The sequence below is a fragment of the Carcharodon carcharias genome, chromosome 18 (genome assembly GCF_017639515.1).
Source record: "Carcharodon carcharias isolate sCarCar2 chromosome 18, sCarCar2.pri, whole genome shotgun sequence".
NCBI classification, from domain to species: domain Eukaryota; kingdom Metazoa; phylum Chordata; class Chondrichthyes; order Lamniformes; family Lamnidae; genus Carcharodon; species Carcharodon carcharias.
In genome coordinates, this window is record NC_054484.1 from 102741152 (window position 1) to 102760818 (window position 19667).

Here is a 19667-nt window from a genome sequence, read left to right on the forward strand (position 1 = left end):
GTCCCCATGGCAATATGACATATTGGAGTTGTTCCAAACAGAAATTTAAATTAATTTATCTTTTACCTTCAAAGCAACCCTTTGATTCTGAGATTCACATGAATAATTTATACCTAACGCAGTTAATGGCCCCCTTTTCAGACTTGCTGGCTCCACTGAGAAATCCCCTGGATTACAAATGTGTTTTTGCTTTCTTTAATCTGGGCACTACATCAATAATTTAAATCCCATATTGAAATAGCTGTGGGCCTCCTGTCCCCACCAAGCTGAGAGGTGGGTCACCCATTGTTTTAAATTTTGTTACTTACAACCCTGGCTTTATTAATTAAACATAGGCTACTCTCTCAATTGGCATTATTTGAGCTGATCTGGCAAGTTCTAAAGTCCATTTAACTACCGTATCCATACAAACTTAATCTCCCCAAAACCAAAAGTTGCCTCTAAAATATTAATATAAACCATGAAACTAGTCAATTATGACACTCTTAATTCAAAATTTCCTCCTTCCAAAGAAACATGCATAACAAAATAACAAAACAGCATAACATCTCTGATTCTGAATATTTTGACACGAGTTGCAACATAAGGTACAGATACTGTTTCAAATTCCATTATTGAAGCATAGTCTGTAAGCTAGTTTAAAAAGGGAAGTAGATAGTGGTTTATTAAATGAAGAGTATAAAAAGAATCGTGAAGTGGCCAGGAGGATGGGATTAGACTGAATGGCTCATGTGGAAAAGGCATTGAATTGACAGGCCAAATGACCTGTTTCTGTGCTGTAACATTTGATATATCTTACATATAAACCTCTAGTCTGACATTGTCCAAGATAGTTTTTGTGGAAGAGACTTCAGTTACAGGTTGGATTGGGCAGAATTTGAATGAGATGCCAGAAACGAAGGGTCAATAGTGGCTTAACCCACTGTATCATAGTGTACTGCCTTTTGTGCAAGATAAAATATGTATTTTTAAAATTGGCTTATTATTTGGAAAATGCCTGTTTTTGCTGGAGCTTTTGGGAGGGTGTTTTGCTGGCACAACCTTTAATGAAATCCTTCAGCAATTAATCATCAACACACAAATGGATAACTGTTTACTACGTTTAAAAACAGCATGAGTGCAGCAATTCACTCACTGGGTTAAGATCAAATTTACTTCTTGCAAAGACACATTTGGGGCACTTCGGTGTTACAAATTTATGCTGGCACAAGACAGTAATTTGTTATTCTATCTTCTGCTTTACCCGTAGCATATCTCATTCACTGCATATCAACCAGATGGGTGGGGGAGAAAAGGACAGAAAGACCAATTTAATGCAATATCCACTTGACTGATTCTAAAAGAGTGTGCAACGGCTACAATGCACAAATTCCTGTGAAATTCTGACTACACAGAAAATTAAAGTCATTTAATTTACACTGAGAACCCCAGATTTTTGAGTTTTTCTCTTTATCATCAAAAAGGGTGAAAGCATGAATAAGAAAAATTGGATCCCAATAAACGCAGATAAATTTGCAAAAATCATTACCTATCTGAAAGATTTCTAAGGAAATAGTAAAAAGGGATTTAAAAACATGTTTTCATTGATAAAATCGAATTATTGAGAGAGCTCTATTGGCTTCTGGATTACGAAAGAGTTGAAGACTATGCTGAATTGCGTTCACCTTTGAAAAAGATGATGGCAGCTTTCTGTTGCTAAAGCTTCTTGTTTGAGGCAGTGCCCATTTAGCTGCTTCTGAGCTTCAAAGATCCAATCAAATGCAATTGTTTAAATGAATGCACGAGAATCAGTCTTGTGCAACTCACTGGAACATCTTTGTTAATGAAGGCAATCATGTTGCTAACTTAAGCAGCTAGATAATAGGTGCTATGGCATGCATTGGCTTGTCTTCACTGCGTTTAAAGATTTCTGAAGATAACAAGCCCCCTAATTAAGGTTGTTCAATGCACATGGTGCTGCCTGGGAAAAGAAGAAAAGTACAGGGCAACCTTCTGGAGCTCTGTTGTAGCACTGCATCATCTGAAGACATAATTGGAAAATAGTCAGATGGTTACGAAACAAGCACTGATGCAAATTGTAATAAATAAAACATGAAATTGTACCTGTACAAATATAGATTTTGGAATAAAATAAATCCACTTAAAAGCCAATGCTACTGTTCCTGAATCTAATGTATTCTCTTTACCACTCTATACTTTTGAACCCTCCCCAATCTCTTGAACTGTTTAAAGTACTTTTGCACTGCAGGAATTCAAGGTTGGCAAGGGCTCATTTATTATGTTGAGGTAGATGTTTTACACTCAATTTTTATTGCTAAGTAGGTACACATCAATTCAGTCCGTCAGCCAGAAGGCAATTTTGCCAGCTAGCTTTAATTCGTTAAATAGCCACCCTGATTAAAATGATCTCAGGAATGGTCACATAATTACAAGCACATTCATACTTAAGTGTTACAAGAGGCACAATACAATTTCCTTCTCCACTGACATTGCCAGACCTGCCGAGCACTTTCATAGTTTTCTGTTAATATTTCACAATTACTGTTGTAGCCTGTCTGTTTTTATATTTCAGGAGTTGTACAGATTATCTGCAGAGAATCATCTGATGAATGCTGGAGGTTTTTTTCCCAGTCAGACAGTGCCATGCTGGGAACCGGAGGTAAAAGTGTGTGCTGGGTGTTGCACTTGTCTCATCAACTTATGGGCTTAGATTTGGGAAGACCATCCTTAATTTTGGGAAGAACATTAATCCTCAGAAAGGTAGATGCCCTGGGTGGAACGCATGGCTTACATATATCTAAATTTTTGTTGCAAATTTTATTATTCATTTTTAAAACTTAATTTCCAGTAGTAAGTTTCTCAGCTAAGAAAGATTGTTAAAAAAAGATTTTCAAAATTTATTTGATGTGATTTCACACTATAAATTATTTTCTGTAAATTGCTGATTGCTATGTGTTAATTTGCACGTTCCAATTCTGTTCTGTTGTGATTTATTGCTATTTTCTGAACATGAAATTTCAAATCAATAAATTGCAACAATGGCACTTAAATTTGTGTAAAAATACATAATTCGGGAAATAAATTATACATAATGAAGGAAATAAATTATACGTAATGAAGTGCTCAGTGTGCTGGAGAATGTACTACTTTATAACATAGTACTTTGGCACAACATCGATCAGGACCATGGATTTGCAGTGGCTAAGTAAGATCATAAGAAATAGGAGTAGGCCATTCAGCCCCTCATACCTGCTCCGCCATTCAACTAGATCAAGGCTGATCTTCTATCTCAGCGACATTTTCTCCGCAATATCGAGTTTTCTTTTGTTTGTGGAACCTTGCTGCGGACAAATTGGCTGCCACATCAGGGTACAAATAAAGTAGTGTGTGCAGTTTTGGTCCCCTTACCTCAGTAATGATATTGTTGCCATAGAGGGGGTGCAATGAAGGTTCACCAGACTTGTTTCAGAGATGGGGGGACTGTCTTATGAAGAGGGATTGGGGAAACTGGGCTTGTATTCTCTAGAGTTTCAAAGAATGAGGTGATCTCATTGAAACCTACAAAATACCTAAAGAAATAGACAGGGTAGATGCAGGTAAGATATTTCCCCTGGTTAGGAGTCTAGAACCAGGGGACACAATTTCAAAATAAGGGGGAAGCCACTTAGGACTGAGATGAGGAGAAATTTCTTTACTAAGAGGGTTCTGAATCTTTGAACTTCCATAGTCCTCTGGGCTGGAGAATTCCAGTCATTGAGTTTGTTTAAGATAGAGATTGACAGATTTTTGATTAACAATAATGTAAAAGATTATGGGGATAGTGTGGGTAAAAGGCATTGAAGTGTTCGATCAGCCATGATCGTATTGAATGATGGAGCAGGCTTGATGGGCAGAATGGCCTTCTTCTGTTCCTATGTTCCTAACAGTACTGAACTACTTCAAAAAAAAATGTTTCCTGTAAGAATGTGACAGGCAATATATAAATGCAAGTTCCTTCTTCGTATCTGGGGAAAGGATAGTGGGTTTGGTAGCACTGGGTGTGTGGACCTATAGTTTATCAATGCTGGGTGGGAAATGATGAGAACGTGGAGTTTGGAAGCCTAGCAGTTGAGAGTCTGGGATTTGATTGTTCTGGTGGAGGTTTCCATGGTTTGGCAGCAATGCAGATGTGTTCAAGGCGCTTGAAGCAGGGTCCTTGGGGTTTGGTAGTACTGAAGGAGGAACCTTTGACAGAGCTGAGTGTAGAATTAACTCAACTACAACTTATAATTATATAGCACCTTTAACATGGATGAAATGTCTCAAGGCACTTCACAGTAGCATTATAAAACCAAGTATAACACCAAGCCAAAAGCTTAGTCAAAGAGATAGCTTTTTATTGAGTGTCTTAAAGGAGAGGTAGAGAGAGGAGGGGTAGGGAGGATAATCCAGAGCTTTGGGCCAAGGCAACTGAAGACATGGCTACCAATGGTGGAGCAAATAAGATAGGGAATGCATCAGGGCAAGAATTACAAACATACGAATGAGGAGAAGACCACTCGGCCCCTCGAGCCTGCTCCGCCATTCAATAAGATCATGGCTGATCTGATTGTTTTCTCAACCCCACATTCCTGTCTACCCCTATAACCTTCCACCCCATTGTTAATCAAGAATCTATCTAGCTCTGCCTTAAAAATATTCAAAGACTCTGCTTCCACCACCTTTTGAGGGAGAGTTCCAAAGACTCACAACCCTCAAGACAAAAAAAATTTATCATCTGTATTAAAAGGAGCAACCCCTTCTTTTTAAAAGCAAAAAGCTGCGGATGCTGGAAATCCAGAACAAAAACAAAAATACCTGGAAAAACTCAGCAGGTCTGGCAGCATCTGCGGAGAGGAACACGGTTAACGTTTCGAGTCCGAAAAACCCTTCAACAGAACTAAGTTTAAAAAAAAAACTTTTTTTTTTTTACTTAGTTCTGTTGAAGCGTTATTCAGACTCGAAACTTTAACTGTGTTCCTCTCCGCAGATGCTGCCAGATCTGCTGAGTTTTTCCAGGTATTTTTGTTTTTGTTTCCCTTCTGTTTAAACATTGACCCATAGTTCTAGATTCTCCCACGAGAGGAAACATCCTCTCCACATCCACCTTGTCAAGACTCCTCAGGATCTAAACGTTTTCGATCAAGTTGCCTCTTACTCTTCTAAATTCCAGTGGATTCAAGCCTAACCTGGCCAACCTTTCCTCATAAGACAACCTACCCATTCCTGGTATTAGTCTAATAAACCTTCTCTGAACTGCTTCTAATGCAGTTACATCTTTCCTTAAATAAGGAGACCAATACTGTACACAATACTCCAGATGTGGTCTCACCAGTGCCCTGTACAACTGAAGCATAACTTCCCTACTTTTGTAATCAATTCCCCTCACAATAAATGATAACATTCTATTAGCTTTCCCAATTATTTGCTGTAGAGAATTAGAGGAACACAGATACCTCAGAGGGTTGTGGAGCTGAAGGAGATTACAGAGATAGGGAGGGGCGAGGCCATGGAAGGACTTGAATACAAGGATGAGAATTTTAAAATCAGGACATTGCTTGACCAGGAGCCAGTGTAGGTCAGTGGGCACACCAGTGAGGGAATGGGACTTGCTGCGAGTTAAAGCACAGAATTCTACATGAACTCAAGTTTATGGTGGGTAGAATGTGGGAAACCAGCCAAGGGTGCATTGGAATAGATGAGTCGAGAGGCGACAAAGGCACGAATGAGGGTTCAGCAGTGAATGAGCTGAGACAGGGGTAAAGTCAGGCGATGTTAAGGATGTGGAAATAGGTAGTCTTAGTGATAGTATTCAGTGGAGAAATGGATCAGTTCAGGTAGTGGAATAGAGGAGGGGAAGATAATTACTTCCTCATCCTATACCTGGCCCTGTCAGCTTTCTGAACTACTTCCAATTTTGTGCTGGGTTTGCCAATCGCAGTCACAATTATAGCATAAAAGGCCAAGGCAGAAAAGCATATGTCAGAGCATCATACAGACCAGACATGGATTTGAGGTGAGCCTCCCGGATGTAACAGAAGGAATATGGCCCATGCTTGGTTTTTACTCAGGCCCTGATTGTTAATACTGATTTCCACTGCTGTTGTTTTATTACCTGCATTTACCTCCTGGTGTGTGCTTATAAGATTCTTTGGAAATTTTGGCATAACTTGCCAATGGATGTAAGTTATGCTGTTCCAGGAAATCCAAGGCCTTGATCACACTATCGCACTACCAGGGGAACAAGTATTCACGTGCATGATGGTGTGCAGCATATTAGAGGGTATATTCTTTCTCATTGACATACTCTCTTCATCAATGGCTGAATGTACGTATGGTCACTTGGGTGCCATCTGAGAATTCAGGAATCTCATGGAATTCGCTCTAACTGGCTGGACCTCAATGTCAGTAAAGGACTATCTGCATCCTATTGGCTTTACTGACATATGGAAATAATACTGGGAAAGCCTACCCTTAATAGAGGTATTACTGTCACAGAAGACAACAGCATCATGAAAGATTGTTTAGAACACTACCCTGCTTGCAACATGGCTCCCAATACCCACATCCCATTAGGATTGGGGAGTCTGACTCCAGGCATACATAGTAGTTGTTCAGTGACCCCCAAGCTTTACCAGAAACTGGAGCAATTATTACTGCCCTAGTCAGAGAACTAGGTGCCATTCAGGAGAGCCACAGCCAGTATTTCAAACACTGTTGCTCCCCCCTCCCCCTTGACCTGAATTGAGGAGACATCAGCTTCATTGAGTAAGTCTACAGCTACTTGCATTCATAGGGCATCTTAAATGTAGCAACAATATGGTGAGGCATTTCCCAGAGGTACTATTAAAAGAGACCCTGAGCCAAGGGGCAAAGAAAACCCCTGGTTAAAGAAATGGGGTTTAAGGAAGGCAGCTGCCAATTGTAGGGCAAGGGGATGGGTACAATGTGTGGGGGGTGGGGGGGTCGGGTGGCATTCACAAAGCCAGTCTGGGGAAATTACAGTTTGTGGAATGTTGAGAGTTGTAGTAAGGAGATTAGAATGGGGCGAATGATGAAAAGACAAAGGAGAAAAAAAAAGACTAGAAAAGAGGAAAGCACCTTTCACGACCTCAGGTCTTCCCAAAACGCTTGCCGTCAACAGGCAGGTTTCTCTAGTTAGGGACACCTATGTTGCAGGAATAAGGGTAATGATTTTGAATTTACCAGTTATAATAAGTTCGATGTGTTGATGATCAGTCGAGTCGGTTTTCAATTCTAGGCGCAGTTGCAAATAACAAACGCAACGAAGATCCTATATCATGAACGAAATAACTCCTGAAGATTTATTCTGCATGTATCTTCACATTTGGAAAAGAAAACCTAATTATGCTAATTCAGAAAACTAAAGAATCGCTGCTAAAGGAGAACGGTGGAAGAGATAGAGAAAAAAAAAGCACAATTTCCGCTTGGAGCCGACGATGTTGTAGGAATGCTCCTATTCAGTTGATGAAAATGTGGATTACGCATCTATCTTTTCGTTGGAGCAAACGACATCACATTGCTTTTTCATATTAAACCTTCGAAGATGTGGCTGGGCTGCAAAGATCATGGGGGGGCAGGCAATGGATCGGGACGCCGATAGAGTGCGGGGGAGGGGGGGGGGGTGGAAACGCACATATTTGACCACACACAAAAATGCAAGTGTAATCCCAATGTTATCTCTAAGTGGGGTTTGGCGGGGGCGGTGTCAATGCACCGAGGGAGATTTCCGTACTGACAATACAAGAAGTGAATGCGAGAGATGTCCAAACGCTGTCAGAGTTTGAATGGATGGCTTGCAGCGGAAAAAGGAGCGCGCGCCGGCGACATTGTTACATTTCCAATTGTTTCCATTCGAGCGAGGGCCACCAAGCGCCGTGACGTCACAATGATAGACTTGGAACCCGACCAGTCCCGAACGTTCGAACGGTGCCAACGTTCGGAAATGGAACGCGGCGTCGCTCGCGCCTCCAATCAGAGGCCCGCGTGGGCGGGACGCCGGGGCTTTCCTCCTCCTCCTCCCCCCACCCTCCCCCCAGCTCCAGCTCCAGCGCTGAGCGTTTGCGTCCGAGATGATGAGAAAACGCCCTTTAACCGTTTCCGGGCTCCTCTCATGTTGGACTGAACGTAGAGACATATGCAAATAGACTGGACCCCCCCCCCCAGTGCGCTAAGCACAACAAAGCCACTTTTGGCAATAGGGGAAATAATTAAGGGGGAGAATTTACCAATGTCCTTACCGTTTGTGGCCGACATGGTGAGTTTGGTCGGACGGGGCTGGTTGCACAGTTTCTCCCCGGGTGCTGTTTCCCGTCCTTTTCCAGACGCCGCTCGAATGGCGCTTTAACGGAAGAGAGACACTCAACCCACCCCCCCCCCAAAAAAAAACCTTTGTACACTCCGTCCAATGACAAGCGACGCGACGCGAAGGCAACACTGCGCAGCCGTTAACTCCCCACACCGACAGCATCTGACGGGCTGAGAACTAACCGAGCCCCCCCCCCCAACCCCCCCACTTACACAGGAGTGAGAAACGCAGCGACCTGTATAAAGCGCTGCTCATTCTACAAATGCTCTTGAGTAATCAACAACTGATCCACTGCAAAGAAACGCTTGGAGCAAAGGTCGCCGCTTAGTAATCATTACAATGCACCCGTTGCTGTCAGTGATATGTGAATTTGATATGTTTTATATTGTGCTGATGTCAGTGAGTTATATCAATTATATTAACCTTAGTGCATTATTGCGTTCGCAGATCTTATTTACATCAGTTTTACAGATAAGGTGCCGCCAACGTTTACAGCGTTTGTGGTGCCAGCAAATATAACTAAAATATTTGGAAGCCGCAGGTTGTTGAACCCGAGCTTGAATATGTATTCTATGTGGGCACAAGATGATCTGAGTCCCTTTCAACGGCAGCAATCTTAAATAGCCGAAATTAGCTCGCATTGCGACGTGGACTAGGGGAGGGTTGGTTGCACAGAGTGCAATCACAGAATGGTTACAGCTCTGAAGGAGCTATAAGGCATTTGGTCTACTGCCTGTGCCAGCTCCCTCTCGCCTTTACCCCATGGCTCTGCATTTTTTTTCTTTTTATTAATGATCCAATTCCCTTTTGAAAGCTAAAATTGACCCCGCCACCACCACATTCTCAGGCAGTGCCCTAACCACTGGCTGCATGAAAAAAAATTTTCTCAAGTCACCATTGCTTATTTTGTCAATTACCTTAAATCAGTGGCCTCTGGTTCTCAACCCTTCTACCAATGGGAAGGTTCTCCCAACCCTCCCTGTCCAGAACCCATATAATTTTGAATACCTCTATCAAATCTCTCCCCAACTTTTTCTCTAAACAGAACAACCCTAATTTCACCAATCAATTCACACGACTGAACTGTTTCATCCCCAGTACCAATCTCACAAATATTTCTCTCCAATGCTGTCACACCCTCCCTAAAGTGTGGTGCCCAAAGCTGGATGCAATACTCCAGTTGAAAATAAACCTCCTTCCTTCATACTCGATGTCTCAATTTATAAAACCCAGGATCCTGTATGCTTTATTAACCACTTTCTCATACCTGCCCTGTCACCTTCAACAACTTGTGCACATATACCCCCCAGGTCCCTCTGCTCCTGCAACCATTTAGGATTGTATCCTTCAATTTCCACTATCTTTCCTTGTTTCTTCTACTAAAATATTTCACTTCACACTTCAGTGCATTAAATTTCATCTGTCACCTGTCTGCCCATTCCACCAGCCTGTCTATGTTCCTTTAAAGTCTTATCATTATCCTCCTCGTAATTCAAATACTTCCAAGCTTTGTATTACCTGCACGTTTTGAAATTGCACAGCTAAATATAGGTCATTAATAAAGATCACAAAAAGCAGGGGTTTTAATACTGACCTCTGGGTTTCAAAATCACAATAATATAGTTATCAGCATATTTTAATTCACAATAAATAAACATGCTACTTTCTCAATGGAAAAGTACAGGGTCACTGGATAACTGCAGTTGAGGAAGGACCATTCAGCCAACCTCTATCCAGAAAATACCTGATAGTCCTTTTATTTCAGTTGTGATAGTCCATCCATTTATGTGAATTCTTCCTGATATATCGGTCTCACATTTACTGTTGTCTAATTTAAACTTATCACCTCAAGTTTAGAAATTTAATCTAAAATATCCCAAACTTTCCTCCACCATTTTTCTTGTATTTAGAAATGCCTCCTCTTTAGGCTGAAAAATCTAGGTTTCCCTTGTCTTTCCAAACAAATCAAAACTTTTTTTCTCTGATAACAGCACTCCCTCACTATCTATGGTACAGACCAACCAGAGCACTGTGCAGTTTAAATCATGACTTTCTCGGACTTAGAATCTTCCTGGTTTAACTATGGAGTTCAGCGTTGCTACTCTGTAATGCTCTGGGTTGGATAAATTGTCTTTCAAATCTACTAATGTTACTGAGTCTCTTTCAACTCCATCTCTAGCTATTTCAAAACCATTCCCGGAGTACTTTGACAAGTTGCCCTGAGAAATGGGCTGTGACAGATTTGAGGTCTGAAACAGATAGATTGTCAGATATCGCCTCACTGACCTCTCTTATAGGCAGATCCTGCATCCCATAACATGGGGAGTCTACCTTGACAGCCCTATACCTAATCATAGTGTCGCCACGGGTTGCACCAGTAAAACTCAGTGATAAATGAACTGGATACTCTAATTCTTAAATGCCTCCAATAAATGCTTCTCTGGCTTTCAAAAAGGCTGATTGATTATCACTGTAATGAGACCGATGAGAAATCAAGGAGTTGATTTATTTTACTGATTGCAGGTGACTGAACAGAGTAATGCATTCTGAACTATAACATACTTTTGTAATGAATGCTTCCTGCAACATCAAAAGAAAAGCAAGCTAGAAAACCCTTCTTAAAATTTCCTCTGGCCAGTAGGCTGTATTCTTTTGGAATGAACCTTTGACCCTCTGAGTTTATCTATCCTTTGCCAGCTCAAGTGGACAAAGGCCCAGATTCTGCCTATTAGCTCACACCAGCAGCCTGACCTCTGCCCTTCCCCCTGTCCAAGGGTTAACCCAGTGGGGATGCTGGTTAGGCTGACCACTTACTCTAGTTGGGGGCCCCCCAGAATCGATCGTCTGTGGTTTTGCCAATGAATAGTGCATCGCAGTTCCCAATGTCTGAATGTTTGCTGAGATGTTGGTTAACAATCCTGCATTGTCTCAGGTAATCTGGATTGCTTAGCTGCTGTGTGGGATTTTAATTCTTGTGAGCTACATTTAAATTGATAGTGATAGGTTAAAAAAGTCACATGAAGGTATTTGTTTTACCAAAAAAAAAATTCTACAATTTGGCAAGGAATTTCCAGTCACGGGAAAAGTTGCAAGTTGATTGTGACGTATCATAAAGACTTCCATTTTCACAACATCTGAGTTCATCCCAATGCACATTGCAGTCAATGAAGTACTTTTAGAAATGTCACTATTGTAATGCAGGAAACGCAGCAGCCAATTTGCACACAGCAAACTCTCTCAAACAGCAATGTGACAATAACCAGATAATCTTCTTCTAGGTGTTGGTTGAGGGGTAAATATTGGCCAAGACATTGGAAAGGACTCCTCTCTTGATTGGATGGGGAGGTTTGATGTAACTGATGGGACGGAATCATCCATGCCCATGCCATTGGGCATGCTTGGCGGCATGAGTGGACAATATGGCAAGAAGACATAATATTGGTTTCATGCCGTTGTGAAACCAGTTTACAATTGTCTGCTCTGTCTGTCGATGGTGGGCCGCATTTCCCGCCATTGGATGTCGAGAACATCATTGTAACACATCTGCATATCATCATAATGCCAGCAAGCTGGACTCAACCCTCCCACACCCCGCTGAATCGTCTGCAGTCACGCCGACGTATTTCACTGTGGCACATATAAGGCGTGTACTTGGTGGGCTGCACTTTGAGGGGAACTAGGAGGTGAGTACAGAGCAACTTTGTACAGCGCTCACCCGGGTTGCCTGTTGCACTTCAAGGTTGAGGTGTGTTGGAAGCATGGGGGCTGCCCTGTGGTTGAAGTGACTTGGGGGTGAGGGCAAGGGCTGCCCTGTGGTTGAGGCGACTTGGGGCTGAGGGCAAGGGCTGCCCTGCGGTTGATGAGTTAGGGGTGAGGGCAAGGGCTGCCCTGTCGTTGAGATGAGTTAGGGGTGAGGGCAAGGGCTGCCCTGTGATTGAAGCGCATTGGGAGGGGGGCATGGGCTGCCCTGTGTTTGAAGGTAGTACACAAGCACGTGTCGGGTGGTAGGGAGGGAAGCGGCCATGCATTAGGGAAACCTTGTATAAAGTGATCATTCCTCCACAGCTGAGACAGTCAGTCTTAACATTGAGTTTAACAACTTCAGACCATGAACTCTCTCCTCCATCTTCACCCCTTTTTTATCCCTCTTTTCAAAATTCATTTTTTTATCTACTTATTTTTATTTTTTTTATTGATTCATTTTTAATCCCCCCTTTTATCCCATTTTCGATCCTTTTCTGCTTTTTCTGCTTTCTTACCTTTAAGCCACCATCAGCACCATTTTTAGCCTCACCACTACCATTAACAGTCCCTTTGTCCTTTTGTTCATGACGTCTTTGTCAATCTCTCCTTTGCCCCCACCTATTGCTGGCCTATCCAGCTTCACCTGTTCCATCCACCTTAAACAGTGTAAATTTCATCACATTTCTGCTTCTCCTTAGTCCTGAAGAAAGGTCATAAGGACTTAAAACGTTAACTCTGTTTTTCTCTCCATGGATGCTGTCACACCTGCTGAGTTTTTCCAGCATTTCCTGCTTTTCTTACAGTTCAGACGCAGCCTCTGACATGTGTGGAGTTGAGCCTCTAGCTTATCTGCCCACACAAGCAACACAGAGGAATGCAAGTGTCACCAAGTGCTCCAGAGCTTTTCAGATCTTTTCACCCCTTGGGGTACAGACTGCAAACTAAAGAGCATTTTAGTGGGCTGCAAAAGAGTTGAACAACTGGGCACGTTGTACAATCTCCTTGTGAAAGCTGACCGTGGAGCAGTCACTGCTGGAGGTGCTCACAGCCTCTTGCAATGTCATCGTCCAGGTTTGGACCAGTCTCCCCCATGGTTCAAGCTAACAGTGCAGCCTTGCAGTGTGGGTTAGGAGGATGCCTGTGTCTCAGCACAGAGCACAGCATGCAGTCCAGTGGGCAAAGCTGCTGCCAATCAATCAGGTGGAGTGGGTCGGAGCTGGGTGGATCTTCTGGCAGCCATGCAGTGCACTAAACTCTGGCCATCCGAGCAATGGCCAGCAATCTCCGGGTCATGGACTGTCTTGGCAGTTTCCCAGATGTCCCTGCGAAAGCAAGGAGAGATGATTAGTGCATGGCAGTGGCCTGTGATACAGGACAAATCACTCACAGCATGGTCGTCGGATGGATGTTGCACTGCTGGACCCTCACTTGGTAGAGCAGCAGTGACCTCACCATCAGCACAGGACTGGTCCAGATCCTCTCCGGCCAGCTGGATGCCTCTAACTCTGTGAGGACTTTGATTTCAGGCATTTCTCCACCGGTCTGCAACCTCTCCCTCTTGTTGTTTGCCAGCTGGTCCTGCATGAATAGAGATGGAGAGAGAGTAAGCAGGACACCTGCCTGGACAGACGATAGGTATGCCTGGCATGTGTGGGTGGTGAGTGGTCCCATGGATGGGATCAGGATGATGGGATGGTATGTGAGAGTGAATGGTGATGTCCCTTGCATTGGCAGTGAGTGAGGGCCCTGTGGATGTGAGATGAGTTTGTGAGCATGTGAGCCGAGAGTGATGAGAAGAGTGAGTTACCCTGGCGGAACGGAGCAGATCATTCATCCTCTCACGGCACTGGATGGCTGTCCTCTTTTGCGGGGCGTTGGCTTTGACCAATGCTACCAATGCCTCCCATGCTGGATTGGTGATGTTGTTGCCCATCCTGTGGCCAGAGTGGGGGCAGAGGACATTACAATGAGCCTCCACTGCGTCCAACAGGCACTCGAGGGACCCATCATTGAACCTGGGCGCTGCAGTCCTCTTGCCTTTCGGGGCCATGTCTTCTGTGCAGCAGCCCAGGGCTGGAAGCACTGAGGTATGCGCGCAGCTACATTTTAAATATGGCGCCCAGCATGATGAAGCGTCGAGGTGAGAACCTGCCCTCCATGGAAATGGCATGCATCATGAGAATGCATAATTAATGTGGCAGATTTGGGATGATACAGTGCGAGAAGCCATTGCAGCCGGCGTTTTACCCACCTGCTACCACACTTAGTACAGATCTGGGATGATTCTGCCCATAGTCTTAGCCTTTGTTTCATATGGTTATATGTAGTCCTGAGTGGAAGGGCAGCATTGTCTACCTCTGTTTACCCGATGTACAGAACGTGCAGATTAGACAAGCTCCTGTGCTGGGCAGAGGCATGTGTGGTGATCACAAGTTCAGGATGTGTAAAATCATTGAGTAGGGAGTCCTACTCCTTGGCCATATTTTCACCTGCTTACATTGGCCTTCACTATACTGGCGTGGTGTACCCTAAGTCACAGATCAGGTTTATTGCTCATTGATTTTAAGATGAAGATCCTCCTGGATGGCAAAATTATGCAGGACATCAGAAACATTCTGTCCGCTGGATTATGCGATTCAAAACACCAAAATTGCCCGTTTGCTGTATAAGGGATTGTGTTGATCTGTTTTCCTGGGTGTACTTGTGGCTGGCATAGCAGGATCATGAGTCATATTGTCAAGCTTTAATTCAAACCTCCACAACATTGTGGTTGGCAATCAAGTCCAAAGTCCAAACAGTTAGTAGTTATCAAAAGCTACAACTAAACAGAGGAGAGTTAATTTAAATCTTTCTGAATATATTTTGGAAATAGCAAGGTTTGGCACATAAGACATAAAATATTACAGCATTTTCTATGTTTGAAATATCTGATATGACATTTTCTATTAGAGTCATATGCCCTTCTGTAAAGACTGGGACTTAAGTTCGTGAATCATAAAATGTCACTGTCAGCTGAAGAGGTTTAACAGATTAGAAGGCTGTAACTTTCACTCTGCATTTGTGTTCACAGACCCCAGATTTCTTTCTTTCATATGGTTGGCAGCAAGACTGGTTATTTGCAGATTATACCAGGACTAGCTATTTGTAAACCCGTCAATTCCTTTACATCAGGGAAGAAAACTGACAAATAGACCATTGTTAGGGTCAGTCGTGTCTCTAACGTGTTTTCAGTCCACCTGTTGAAAGACTGGGGAAACACAGGTGAGAGTACATGTGAAAAACACAATGGTATGAATTACAATGGGATACTACTGTTACATCCTTCGGTTATTCTATAACTATGATTAGGTATTGGGAAGTACATGCACAGTTCTGAACATAAAATATGGAGACTGCTTATGAAAGTGCTTGGCATTGCTGACCCTAAAAGAAGGTTTAAGACAGACCCAAAATTGTTACATCCACCCCTCTTGCTTTTGATTGGTACATTCCCTATCTCATTCGTTATGAATTGTTGCTGTTATTATGACCATGTGATTCGAGATAAGTGGGTGCAAATGTGACGCATAATCTGCATGTTAATCTTAGGAGATAAAATATGTCTTCAGCAGGGTACTGGGTTGTAACAAAGTCCATTAGACACCCTGTCTGACCTTTACATTAGTTTTAATGCAATGGAAAATCAGTTGGGGTATATAAAGGCTGGCTGAGCTGCCACTGACTGTTTTTGCACCCTTGCTGAAGATGAACCCCATCCCCATATGCCTGACAGACACAGGGTACAGGATACATACAATTGGCATATCCGTGCTTATTTCTTGTCTGTCAATCCCTGTCGTTTCAATTTGTTGAGCAACTGAATGTAAAATGATGAACCAAAACTGAGGAAGTGGCAGACATGAAAATTGAAAGCAAGGGAAGTGGCTAGAAAACTATCCCTAAGAAACTACTGTGGACTTAAGAAAACAACCAACCATCAGAGATGGAAGAGTAAGCGGTACAGTGATGAATACTGTAGATTGTACTACATAATTACAAAGAGGCATGAATAGATCAGTGACTGGGCAACTCTGTGGCATTTGGAATTCAACTCAAGCGTGAAGTCAGCAATTTTGAGCCAAAAATGTGTAACTCAAGAATATTTTCAAATGTTGAAAAGCTGGGAAGAATGGAGGTTCAAAGATTTAATGGATAAAGTATGCTGTTACGGACAGGATGAGAGTTAATTTAAACAGCCCTGGTTTCTCCTCTCACCACCCGTCTATAAACAAAAAGGTATTTGATTTTCTTCCTCTTTTATAAGTGGTGGCATATTTTCCGACCCCTCAGTTTTAGTGTGATACAATTTTCAACTAATAACCCCACAGCAAACTCAAGATAGGATGAAATCAAAGGGTTAGTTTATTTGCACACAGTCAAACACGGGAGGAGGGTCGCCCTTTGTGCACTCATACAGTAAAAGAGGGATAGAGAAAAGAAAGTTTTACAGGGTAAAGACCGCAGAGAAAATAATTATTGTTTGTGAGTCCAGAATCAAAGCCCAATGAGGTTTTCCTTCATGGAGGTTGGCAGTGAAACCCGATGTTGTATAATTCACTTTTCCAGTGGAATTGACTTTGCATGAGAAAATAGCCATGCAGAGATGAATCAATCTTGTAGGCGATGGTGCAAAGTTCCAGTAAAAACAATATAGATAGGGCCAGGTATTCAAGCTGTTGCGTGCAAATGGTAACATGGGCAGGCTTGAACTTTGCAGTTCCACAAGGCAATATACTGGTTACACAAGTGAGGTCCGTGCCACATGACTCTCATCTCTCCACTCTGGCTTTGACAAAGGGTGCATATCCCTTTGTCTGGCTTCCTGAGATTGTTAAATGTTCCAACCATTAAGACTTGAAAGGGAGGTTGCAGGGTCCTTTATTCCCAGCAGACAGATAGGCTCCGGTTGGCCAACCTGGGTTAGAAAATGTAGATGACTTTTGTATAATTCCCTTTGAATTTGGCATCTGCAGCCCACGGGCATAATTGGTGTCTCTTCAGAGATAACGCGGTGCAAGTTTCTGCGATACTGCCAGAACGCTCCTTTTGATTGAGGGTCACAGATAGACATACTTCAGCTAGTTTAAAAGATCTTTGTCCAGTTTATTAAAATTTTAGAAATTAGCCATGAGGATATCTATACATATATATATATATATTTATATATATATATATATATAAAAAATATCCAGTGTGAGGTCTTAGTCCCCTGACAACATGGATCACTAGTAGTCAGGTATAACAAATAATTAAAAAAGCTCTTTAGAATATTAGCCTTTATGATGAAAGGACTAGAATATAAAGGTAGGAAATTTTTCTATATCTGTACAAAGCCTTGGTTGGACCACATCCAGAGTACTGTATACAATTCTGGGCGCCGCACCTTAGAAAGGATATTTTGACCTCGGAAAGTGTGCAGCAGAGATTCACCATATTGTTACCAGAGTTCCAAGGGTTAGATTATGAGAGATTACCTAACCTAGGTTTGTAATCCCAGAAATATAGAAAGTTATGGGGTGATTTGATCGAGGTTTTTTGGATTTTGAAAGGAATTGACAGCATAGGTAGAGTGAAAGGTTTTCTGCTGGTGGGGGAGTCTAAGACAAGGGGACATAAACTGAAGACTAAAGCCAGGCCATTCAATGTATAGTAATAGTGTGGAACTCTCTCCCACAAAAAGCAGCAGATGCTAGCATAATTAATCATTTTAAATCTGAGACCAACAGATTGTTGCTAGCTAAGATTAATAAGGAATATGGAGCCAAGGATGGAGTTAAGATACAGATCATCAATGACCTCACTGAATGACAGGAAAGGCTTGACAGGCTGGAAGTTCCAATGTCCTATCATTAAAAAAAAATGCAAACCAGTCAAAGTCACTCAAAGTACTTATTGAAAATTCTTTGCCTGCCATGTTTTCCCAGTCAACATGCTGATTGTAGTAAATTATTTTGCTTCTTTAAGTACCTTCATTAATATTTTTATTTGAAGCCTCAGCCTCACTCAAAACCTTAGGCCAAGACTTGATATTTTCCCTACGGCTGGTACTATCAGGTTGAGAGGGAATGTTACAATTATTGCCTGCTTGCATCAGCAGGACTTTCAGTGCAAGGAAATAAGAGGGAACTTGTGTGTGTATATAATGCTTTTCAGAATCACAGATGTGTATAAACATGTCAAAGGCAATAAAATGTTCTTTAAGTTTGGTAAATAGTGGTGGCCAGTTTGCATGCAGCATGATCCCTCCCTACCACGAGCAGCAATGAGGTAAATGAGAAGTATTCATGACGTAAGAGGGTTTCTCAGTTTTTCCTAATGATGGCACCTCTCCTTTGCTGGATCTTTATCAAAGCATCACCCCAAGGACATTCTTAGGAAGAGGGAAGCCCTTCCTGCTCCTTGTCCTTTCCAGTGCCCTCGATCATCTGTTCCAAAGCAAGCTGTGCCATTTCTCCAGCAGCAAGCTTGGGAGTAAGCATTGAAAGCACGGCGGCAGCTCTTTAAGTTTGCTACTGCATCAATAAAACGGTGCTCATGGGCTCTAGGCAGCCAGTACATAACCTAATCCTAGCTGGGAGCACCAAATCATTCTTAAAATTAGTGATCCACGGAGAATTTCACAAGAAAATGAAAATAATTGCTTTCTGTGTTTTGTCATGTTTCTAACTATGTTTTCTATCAGAGGCCTTTGGGAGACCTGAGGCTTGAGTTTAAGGGCTTCCCAGAGATATCATTTTGCCAGCTGAATGGACAAGTCTCAATTGGGTAGCAGACAATCCCCAAAGAATCCACCAGTATCGCTCTATAGACAGCAACTTAAGAGTCTTTTAGAACTGGAGCAGGTGCATTGCACATCAGATTTTTAAAAAACAAATCACAGAGATTTTCTGTTTGTATTCCTGCCTCTCTATCTGGTAATGACGGCAGAACTGGTCTCCTGCGAATTGTAATGTGAGTAGCCTTCAGTCTGAGTCCTGTGAGAATGCTCCATCCAACACAATAAAAATCTGACACTGCTACTTGACTATCACTGTCAAGTGACAAAAGTGATTACATGTCAAGAGACTGATATAGACTTAAACAGAGCAGTGATGGCTAACCTATAGCACATGTACTCAAGCTGACTGCTTCTGAGCATCATCCACACACATAGAAACTTAACTAAACTGAGCTAGTTCTAGGGCTGCCAATGTGTTCACCTTGTGTATCATAACAAATGCTACACAGTGAAAGCCAAAGGGCGTGCAAGTACAAAGTGACACATCTGACCAGTGGAGCATGATTAGAAGTGTGCAGAAATAGTTACAATCTAAAAGGCAAGTGAGTTCAGTGTTACAAAAGAAGTAGCAGGGACTTGTAATTCTCAATCTTATCAATTAGTTACAAGTCAAATATCACAGGTGAATTATCACTTTGATGTTCATGGTTATGAAATATCAATCATACATATAGTGAAATAAAAGCAAAATACTGCAGATGCTAGAAATCTGAAATAAGAGCAGAAATACTCAGCAGGTCAGGCAGCATCTGTGGAGAG

The 19667-nt window shown here is 42.3% G+C and overlaps 1 protein-coding gene across 4 annotated transcripts in view; it reads right to left on the minus strand.

Moving 5' to 3' along the window:
• LOC121290640 overlaps positions 1-8398 on the minus strand; it is a 65209-nt gene extending 56811 nt beyond the window's left edge. For 3 of the 4 annotated variants that reach the window (XR_005945855.1, XM_041211352.1, XM_041211351.1), the window contains exon 1: positions 8280-8396. Coding sequence is in view for 2 of the 4 variants with exons in the window: in XM_041211352.1 (XP_041067286.1) it covers positions 8280-8295 (16 nt within the window). In the remaining 2 variants the exon portion in view is untranslated. Of the gene's footprint in view, positions 1-8279 lie in introns of all 4 variants that reach the window. The other variant, XM_041211353.1, reaches the window with a different exon arrangement.
• Positions 8399-19667: the final 11269 nt, after the last annotated feature.